The sequence below is a fragment of the Panthera tigris genome, chromosome D3 (assembly GCF_018350195.1).
Source record: "Panthera tigris isolate Pti1 chromosome D3, P.tigris_Pti1_mat1.1, whole genome shotgun sequence".
NCBI classification, from domain to species: domain Eukaryota; kingdom Metazoa; phylum Chordata; class Mammalia; order Carnivora; family Felidae; genus Panthera; species Panthera tigris.
Window position 1 is genome coordinate 27,396,900 of NC_056671.1, and position 10,119 is coordinate 27,407,018.

Below are 10,119 nucleotides of genomic sequence, written 5' to 3' on the forward strand. Positions count from 1 at the left end.
ACTGTTCCCCACTCAGGGCCTTTGCACATGCTGTTCCCTCTGTCAGGAACACCCTTCTTGCAGATGTCAGTATGGTCCCCTCCTTCCCTTTAGGTCTCAGTCCAAATGTCACCCAACCCTGACCACCGCCTCTGGAGAGCCCTTCTCACACCTCTCTACCCACTTTCCAGCTTTATTTTCCTCACAGTACTTGGGACTTCTAATAGTAGACACTGCCTTTTTTTAAAAAATAAATTGAAGGTTTGTGGCACTCCTGCATCGAACAAGTCTAGATCAGCACATTTTCCCAACAGTAATTGCTCACTTTGTGTCCCTGGGTCACATTTTGGTAATTCTCACAATATTTCAAACCTTTTCATTATTATTATATTTGTTGTGGTGATCTGTGATCAATGATTATGACTCACTGAAAACTCAGATGATGGTTAGCGTTTTTAACAGTAAGGTGTTTTTTAGGGAAGCTTCCACTTCTCACTCCCTTTTAAAAAACTTATATAATAGGAGTGCCTGGGTGGCTCAGTCGGTTAAGCATCTGACTCTTGATTTTGGCTCAGGTTATGATCTCATGGCTTGTAAGTTCGAGCCCCACATCGGGCTCTGCGCTGACAGAGCTGAGCCTGCTTGGGATTCTCATTCTCTCTCTCTCTCTCTCAGCCCTTCCCCTGCTCATGCTGTCTCTCTCAAAATAAATAAGTAAACTTAAGAAAATTATGAAAAAACTTGAAAAATTTACACATCATATACAATAAAATAAAAATAAAGTTAATATAATTATACGACATAACATAGTAGTAAAATTTTTTTTTAATGTTTATTTTTGAGAGAGAGAGACACAGAATCTGAAACAGGTGCCAGGCTCTGAGCTGTCAGCACAGAACCTGATGTGGGGCTCGAACCCACCAACTGTGAGATCATGACCTGAGCCAAGTCAGACGCTTAACCGACAGAGCCAACCAGGTGCCCCTTAAGATGCATACATTGTTGGGGCGCCTGGGTGGCGCAGTCGGTTAAGCGTCCGACTTCAGCCAGGTCACGATCTCGCGGTCTGTGAGTTTGAGCCCCGCGTCAGGCTCTGGGCTGATGGCTCAGAGCCTGGAGCCTGTTTCCGATTCTGTGTCTCCCTCTCTCTCTGCCCCTCCCCCGTTCATGCTCTGTCTCTCTCTGTCCCAAAAATAAATAAAAAACGTTGAAAAAAAATTAAAAAAAAAAAAAGATGCATACATTGTTTTTTAGACAAAATGCTACAGCATAGTGTAAACATAACTTTTTTAAAAAAGTGTTTATTTACTTATTTTGAAAGAGACAGAGAGAGAGGGAAAGCACAAGGGAGGGGCAGAGAGAGACAATCCCGAGTAGGCTCCACACCATCAGCGCAGAGCCCGACCACAGGCTCGATCCCATGAACCACAAGATTATGACCTGAGCCGAAATCAAGAGTCGTATGCTCAACCAACTGAACCACCCAGGCGCCCCTAAACATAACTCTTATATGCACTGGAAAACCAAAAAATTCCTTTTGACTTGATTTATCACAATATTTGCTCTCTTGCAGTGGCCTGGAACCAAACCTACAATGTCTCCGAGATGTGCCTGCGCATATTTAAAATGTGTTTATCTATCTGTCCCCCAACTACATTCTATGCTTGAGAGCATGTGAACAGGATGCTGCTTTGTTCCTTCTTTACAGTTCCTAAGCTATACCTGGTACATAGTAGATGTTCAGTAAATATTTGTGGAAGAAAGGAAGGAAGGAATAGAGGGAGGGAGATAGAGAGGGAGTAGAGAAGAAGGTAGGAAGAAGGAAAGGAAGAAGTTTTCTTCTAAGAAATGGCAGAAAGGGTCAATCCTGGCCCCTACTATCAGCTGAAACTTTCTGAAGTTCAAGTCTAAGCAAGACCCTCCTTGCTCTGAAGTCTTCCATAGCTCCCCACTACCTGACAGAGCAAAGGCTGCAGCCTGGCATTCACAGCCCCAAAGTAAGCTGTAACTAATGACTTTCCTGCCTCATCTATCTGCCCCCACCCCCACACCTGACCCCGACCCATGTTTCCAGGGTCTCTGATGAACCTCCATGAGGCCACTCTTCAGAGCCTGAGAAAGCAGGATTTGAATCCTAGCTTCTCCACGGACAGGCTGTGTGAACTTAACGTGAGCTGCTTAACATCTCTGTACCTCCAGCTCCTCCTCTATCGAGTCAAGGAAATAATTATCCTCCCTCTCAGGGCCGTCATGAAGAGCGAAAGAAGGAACGCTTGGCATGCACTCAGCACAGTGCCTAGCACAGAGGTTTCTTAACCTCCACAGCAGTGCCATTCCAGGCTGCACACTTCTCCGTGGTGGGAGCTGTCCTCGGCATTACAGGAAGTTGAACAGCATCCCTGGACTCTACCCACTCAATGCCAGCAGCACTCTCATTTCTCACCATGAGAAATATCCTCAGACGTTGCCAAACGTCCCCCTGGAGTAGGGCTCCCAGATTTAGCAATGCATACTGACACTCCAAAAGTACTTGCTGTTTATCTGGAATTCGCACTTAACTCTGTGACCTCTATGTTACCTGGCAACCCTACCCGGGGGGCAACATTGCCACCCCTCGTTCATGAAGTACCACTGGGTTAGACTGGAAGCACCATGGGGTTGACTCTCTTTCCTCCTATCTTCTTAGGAGGTAGAAACACTGGTTGACTCTCTTTCCTCCTGTCTTCTTAGCATGGGATGCCCTCCTTCCCCCATCCCATCACCCCACACCCAGGGGCTGGGAGGTGCAGCTCCCCAAACACACCCAGCTCAGTGGCAGTGACAAAGGCTCCAGTTTGCAGAGGTACACGTGGCCTGCCCTCTAGCACTCCCCTAATCCCCACTCCCCCTCCAGGGGGTCGGCCCTCAAGCACCTGCCTTCCTTCCAATTAAGAGGCCTGCCAGGCCCAGCTCAAGGCAAGAAAACAAGGCGGTTAGTCACTTGGCTTCCCTGATCAATTTGTGTCATGGGCAGGCTCCTTTAATGGCAGTCGTCATGGCAACGAGAAGCCAGTCCCTGCTGCTCTGGGAACCAAAACAAAATTAAGGGGTGGAGGCGGGGAGAGGAAAGGAGGGGAGGGCAAAGCGGGCCTGGCAGGAGCCAGGATGAGAGTGGGCTGGATCTCAACTGGAAGAAATCATGCTGCGGCCACCCTGTCTCCAGCTTTCCCTGGGCGACACTGAGGAGACAGACAAAATTAGATACCTGCTCAGAAGCAGCTCAGGCTAATGCGGTGGCTGTTTGCCCGTGGCTCATCCTGATAGGTGAATAATTTTCCTCCTGATCATGGATAAACCGAAACCCAGACCCTCATGAACAGAAAGACAGATGCTTGCCTGAGACTGCGCAATTTACAAGCAATCAATTTTAGCTCCACTCTCTCCTTCCGCATAGCTCATGTCCTCCCCATTCCTTTCCTCGTGCTTTTAGGATAGGACCACATGTTCTGCCCCTCTGTGTTTGGCACCATTCTCCTTTTCTCTGTACTCCAGCCACTTCCGAGCCCTCTCTCTTCCTCAAGTTCATTGTGCTCCCTCCAGCCACAAAGTCCTTGTAGACGCAGCTCCCTCTGCCAGGAACGGTGTTCCTCTCTTTCCACCTCCTCCCTTTACCTTATCTTCTCAAACATCACTACCTCCAGGAAACCTTCCTGGGCCACCTGCATGAGGTTACTTCACCCTGTTACACATTCTTGTGGGGCCAAGTGCCTCTCCTTCACACTGTGGTGCAAAAAGCCTGTAATGATCCTTTTAATCACACTCAGAAGGTCTATCAGGGTGTGCCTACCATACTGGGATGTCAGCCTCAAGGGGGCAGGACTATCTTGTTCACTGCTGTGTCCGCAGAGCCCAGCCTAATGTCTGGCACACAGACGCCCCTCAGTAAATACACACACCAGAATTTGAACCACCAGAATTTCGAACCTCACCCAGAGCTCCTTCTTCACCTGTTTCACGGTGCTAGGTCATACTGGCTCCCCAAATCAGCACTGGACAGAGCTTCCAGCCCCACAGCCTCTGCTGACCTTTGTGGCTTCAGTGGCTTATCCCAAGCTTGCACACCTTGCCTAAAGAAACTGATTGTTGGGGCACCTGGGGGCCTCAGTCAGTTGAGCATCCGGCTTCAGCTCAGGTCATGATCTCACAGTTTCTGGGTTTGAGCCCCGCATCGGGCTCTGTGCTGACAGCTTAGAGCCTGGAGCCTGCTTTGAATTCTGGGTCTCCCTCTCTCTCTGCTCCTCCCCCACTCATGCTCTGTCTCTCTCCTTCAAAAATAAAGAAAAACATTAAAAAAATTTTTTTAAATAGAAAAAATAAAAAAGCAACTGACTGTTCAGCCAACAGTTCCAGAAAAAAGGGTGGAAGGTGTCTCTGGGCAAGGCTGTGACAGGCAAGGATGTGGCTCCTCTGAACCCAGAAAATGGGGAGAAGGAAGAGTTGACTTGACTCCTGGATTTCTAGGCAAAGAGCTTCCCTATGCCACTCCACTGGAGCCTGGCTCTCTGATACTGGGGGGAGATGCTCCCCAAAGAGGTGGGCAGAGAAAGGGAAGGAGAGAGGAAGTCGGCTTTGGTGGGACGGGGGCTTGTCGCCATGCCCTCAGGGGGCACCTGTGCTGAACAAAGGGCTCACAGACAGAAGACCTGAACTTGTCCTTTACTGGTTCTGTGCCCTTGGGACATCACTTATTCTCTCTGGGCCGGTTTTCACATCCGTGCGATGGAAATCATGGCACCACACGTGCTGACATTGCAGTGCTGTGTAGATGTGGATGGACACATTTGGGTTATGACAGGTAAAAGCCTGGCTCTGATGTCAGACAGACCTGGGGGTGAAGACCCTGGCTCCACACCCGTTGGCTGTGTGCTCTTGAGCAACTCACGCCTCCCCTCCAAGCTCGGGTTCTCTGTCTGTAAAGTGGGGACAATCGCACTCACCTCAGAAAGTTACCTGTACACACAAGGTACGGCACAGAGTAGCCCCCAGGAAATGGAAGTTCTGATTCCTGAAACGATGTACCCCAAGAAATACAGAATTCAGAATCAGCCACCAACTCACTACTGTAAGCCGTGCCTTCTGACTGCAGATCCGGAGTCAATGGGCGCTAGAGGCCATTTGCCCAAATTTGCAAGGTTCTGTCCCTGCCCCCCTGAGGCACCAAGGGGGATGCCACACAGGTTCCTCTGATCAGGCAATGGCCTTGGCCTCATGTCAGGCAGAAAGCTCATTCCATGCCCCAAACTCAGCTGCTCCCAGGAGAGAGGATGCAGGCCCACACCTCTGGTCACCAGGGGCAAAGTATACCCACCCCACCACCCCAGTCCCCCACCCCGTGGCCAATAATCCAAATTAGACTGACATGGGTGGGACCTCCAAGGACGCTCCTTCTCCACATGTGGAAACTGAGTCCTCGAGAGGGGAAAGGACTTGTCCAGGGTATCGAGGGAGCTGCTGGCAGAGCTGGGACCAGGGTCCCAGCTGGAGCCCTGCCCAGAGGCAGATGCCTTGTTCACACATTCTTCTGCCTGTGGCCCCCACTCCCAGTTGAACAGCCAACCATTTCCTTGAAAACACAGCCATTCCAGTTGCAAACATCTGCAGAGCACATATTACAGCTAGGTTGGTTAAACAATGAACAAAGAGTCTGCAGGTTTTTAACCTGAAGGCATTTGGGGGAGGTGCTAGAGACACCCTCCCCTAACACAGTCATCAGAATACTGTAGGTCTGTATGTTTTGTTGGAAGGTGGTCTATCTACATAGACCTTTCTTCAGTTCCCCACAGGGCCTCTGAGAGCTAAACTGAAAACATCTGGGCCTTTCTGAGGAATTCCACACATCCCACCTTATTCAGAAATGCTAGAATGAGGGGTGCCTGGGTAGCTCAGTTGGTTAAGCGTCTGACTGTGGCTCAGGTCATGATCTCACGGTCTGTGAGTTCCAGCCTCGCGTTGGGCTCTGTGCTGACGTCTCAGTGCCTGGACCCTGCTTCAGATTCTATGTCTCCCTCTCTCTCCGACCCTCCCCCATTCGTGCTCTGTCCCTCTCTGTCTCAAAACTAAATAAACGTTAAAAAAAAAAAAAGAAATGCTAGAATGTACAGCCAGCCCTGGAGCTGATTCTTTCAACAATGCGGGACATGCCACACATAGACACCTATACGCAGACATATGCCTGAGCTTTCTGAGCAGGGAGGGACAGCAACAGGTCTAGGCTTCAAGCCTGTCCTTTGGTGGCTGTCTGCCACCAGGCGGGGAGGGGCTTCTTGGTGCTCAGTGCTGACACCACATGCGGACACCCTCAACACACATACACAGGCACAGATATGAGGCCAGCCCCCAAGGTCTGAGGGCATTTGTGGTCTCAGGCTGAGGACTCAAGATACAGGGGTGAGGCAGCTCAGCAGTGACGGGGTCCCAGGATGTGAAGTGACATAAGGAAGGCGACAGACACATATACAATCACACATACATGGTCACAGCCTCACCAATGTACACAGAGACTCATGCATCACACAGATACACCTCATACTCACGAAAACACATAAACACACATACCCATGTACACGCAATAAGAAGATATACTTGGATATCTCCAGACCGATGCACAGACATGCTCAGAGGCACTCACAGCCACATGTCCTCGCCCACATAGGCGTGTGCATGCTTTACACACATGCACACACACATTCCAAGCATCTAAACGCTCCCCGGGAACCAACCACTATGGATTCTCCCCTCTGCGGGCAGTCCAGGGCTACAAACTAAAGGCTGGACTGGGTTCCCAGTTGGCCCCAAGGAGAGGGAAGGGGCAGAGGGACAGTTGAACCTTGCTTGCTTCTCACTCTACTGCATGTGGGGGTGGGGTACCGGGTAAGGGAAACCCACCTGCCAAAACAGCAGGGGACAAGCCCACAAATGGAGTCACCCACTTGCCAGGGGCTTTCAGGGATGGGGGGCGGGGGGAGTCTCTTGGCTCCTGGGGGTGGCTCCAAGCACTGAGAATTTGCGGGAAAGGGGAGATCTGGGACGAGGGGCATTTTTCCACAGTGAACCTTTCCCCCCTTCCGAAGTCTGGTCTTCCTTCTGCAGCTCCATTCAGCCCCCCACCACCCAATACGCCCAGTCAGCACCCCCAGGCGCTTGCCTCACCTTCCTGAGATGCAACCACCGGCTCCTCCACAAGAGGAGGTCCTACCCAGACATATCCAGGGGTGCCCCACACCCGGGGGGGGGGGGAAGGGGGGAGGGCCCTCCCGCTGCACCCGCCGCTGCACACAGCATAAAAACATCCAGAGTCCCCCTATACTCCAACCCCCAAACTCACCGCCTCCAGTTCCGCGGGAGGTAAATACCCAGCCAGGTGAGCCCCAAACCGGAAATGGCCGTCCCCGCAGCCGCCGCGGGCCACCGGCCACCTCTTCGTCGGGGACCCTTCCCCGGGTGCTTGAAAGCCCCCTCCCCCAGGATCGCGCCCCCCGCCCCCCCCCCAGGATCGCGCCCCCCGCCCCCCTCCCGCACCCACCTCCTTCTTGACGGTGCGCAGCAGCCTCTGTCGAGTGTCCGCCTCTGTGGGACCAGATGGGGGGCAGCCGGTCAGCCGAGCGCTGGGGGCGGGGGCCTGGGGTTGCCCTCCCGCCGCCCCCGCGCCCTGCGCCCGCTTACCCACGGCGACGGAGGCCATGGCCGCGCGCGCTGCGTTCCCAGCCCAGGCGGCGACGGTGCCGGCTCTCTGGCTCTGCAGCTGCAGCCGCGGGGGGGCGGGGCCGAGCGCCTGGTGACGTCACGCCCCGCCGCGCAGCCGCCCGCGTGCCACCGCCCCCCCCCCCACGCGCGAGCCGCCGCCGCGGCGCAGCCTGGCCCCTGGCTGGAAGGTCCTCGGGCAGACGCACGCTCTGGGCCCCTACCACCAGCAGCCCCGCCTCCACGGGAAGCCCCACCTCCCATGCCCGGAGACCCTGGTCCCACTTCCCCTCTATTGGGCAGGGCGGAAATGCATCGTTCATTCCCAGATCCGCTCCTTGCCAGGCTGCAGGGAAGTGGCCTTAGGCGGTGGGGCCTGTTACTGACACGCTGCAAGCTTCAGGGTTCTCATCTTTAAAATGGATGTAATAGGGGCGCCTGGGTGGCTCAGTCGGGTGAGTGAGTGTCGGACTTTGGCTCAGGTCATGATCTCCTGGTTCATGGATTCGAGCCCCGCATCGGGCCCTGTGCTGACTGCTCAGAGCCTGGAACCTGTTTCCGATTCTGTCTCCCTCTGTCTCTGCCCCGACTCTGCTTGTGCTCTGTCTCTAAAATAAATAAACATTAAAATATATGTATATGTATAAAATGGGTGTAATAGGACCACCTCATCGGAACGATACCAGACGTAAAAGAGATAGTGAAGGTAAAGCACTTAACAGAGACCTAAGAAAAAAGACCAGCAACCATAAAAGCTGCCATTTTTATTATTATTATTATTATTATTGAGTCTTCCAAGATACAGTGGCTCTCCACCCAGATTGGCCAGGCCTTACGTGACTCCCTCCCCCACATGCAGGTCACTGGGAGAGTGGCAGAGTGGGATCCTTCCAGGACCCCAATAGGGCACTTGTCAGCCAGGATCTCCAACACTCTTTGGGACCAACGCTTATTCCACCAAGTTCCTGACCGCGACCACCCAGACTGCAACACCGGTTTACAAACGTTTATCGAGCACCTACTACATGCCAGGTTACTGTGGATACAGAAGTGAGCAAGATGGGCAAAAGCCTGCCCTCACGGGGCGTAGGATGTAGACAGAAAAATAAATAAGCAGATGACGTGGTATGTTGGAAGTTTCTGGAGAAAAATGAAGTAGGCAAAGGAGACAGGTGGGGTTTGTATTTTTGAAGTAGGCTCCTCACGGAGGCCCCATGAGGAGACGCCATTTGAGCAAAGAAGAGAAGAGTACATTGGGGGATTTCTAGAGGAAGAGCAGTCCAGGCAAAGGGAACAGCAAGTGCAAAGGCCCTGAGGTAGGAGTGTGCCACTGGGTGTGACAAATAGCTAGGAGGCCAGTAGGGCTGGAGTGGCATGAACAAGAAGGGTTGGCAGTCTTCCAAGGCCTGTTAAGGCCTTGAAGTCCACTTAAAGGACTTGCATCCTGCCCTCAAGCGCCCCCTGGGTTTCAGCCCTCCTGTCACAGCTCAGAGCACACCCTCTTGCTGAGGGGATTCAGAGTCCCCTTTTCTCCATTTGTCAGTGCCATAAGCCAGAGAAGATGATTTTGACTAGCTTAGGGAAAAGAAAATAAGCTGGAAGGATAATGGGCATTCCCAGAGTCCAAGGGGGGCCTGGAGGACTGGGTTGAAAGCAAGGTAGCTCCAGAAAGAGAACCCATGGGAATAGTCGCCTGGCAAGGACAGAGTGGTTAGGGTGCCACCATTCAGGTGGAAGGAGCTCCAGCTGTTGGAGGTTCCCGTTCCAAGGAGGGAGCATCCTATTGGCCTGGCCTGAGACCTATGCCTGCTTCTTGCTGGGCAAGAGGAGTCTCAATCACAACCCACCGCCCCACTATTTCCAGTGAGAGTCCCCGGGGAGCCCAGAGAATATGAAATGGTTGCTTGGTAGCCACCCCCCCCCTCCTATATATTAGAACCATATATTGAGGACCTGCTGTGTGCCAGCCACTGCATTAAGGGCTTTAGGGTTTGGATTGCCTGCTTTCAACACAACATGGACATAAGCCCAAGCTTCATTTTTGGCCTCTTAATATTATCTTCTTCAATATATTACATTGTGAAAGGTGAAATGAAATAGTCACTTATGTCAACAGGTTTTCAAATGGAGCCAGAGGCCAGTAAGGAGATGGGCCTTATGCACATCCTCACCGGTAGGAGAACCACGAATGTTGGAACCGGACCAAACTGCAACCCTTCCCAGGACTCGGCCCAAACACCTGCAGCTTGCTATAGTAAGAGACCCCGCTTAGTGATAGCCTTAGAAACCAGTTACGGTCACCAAGTTTAGTTTCCTGCCACCAACAGCAATCTTGGTCATCAGAATTCTTGGTAAATGACATATACAAGCATTCCCTTTTGTCTTCAAAAACGTTTTCCTTTTATTCCCTGGATGGGGGTG

At 52.2% G+C, this 10,119-nt stretch overlaps 1 protein-coding gene across 4 annotated transcripts in view; it reads right to left on the reverse strand.

Moving 5' to 3' along the window:
- Positions 1-7,764, reverse strand: part of SGSM1 (small G protein signaling modulator 1) — a 95,930-nt gene extending 88,166 nt beyond the window's left edge. For 3 of the 4 annotated variants that reach the window (XM_042962219.1, XM_042962223.1, XM_042962222.1), the window contains exons 1-2: positions 7,681-7,764; positions 7,541-7,584 (exon numbers count right to left, since the gene is read on the reverse strand). In XM_042962219.1, the coding sequence (XP_042818153.1) occupies positions 7,541-7,584; positions 7,681-7,699 (63 nt within the window). In that variant the 5' untranslated portion in view covers positions 7,700-7,764. Of the gene's footprint in view, positions 1-4,955; positions 5,006-7,540; positions 7,585-7,680 lie in introns of those variants that run through there. The other variant, XM_042962220.1, reaches the window with a different exon arrangement.
- Between the last annotated feature and the right edge of the window lie 2,355 nt (positions 7,765-10,119).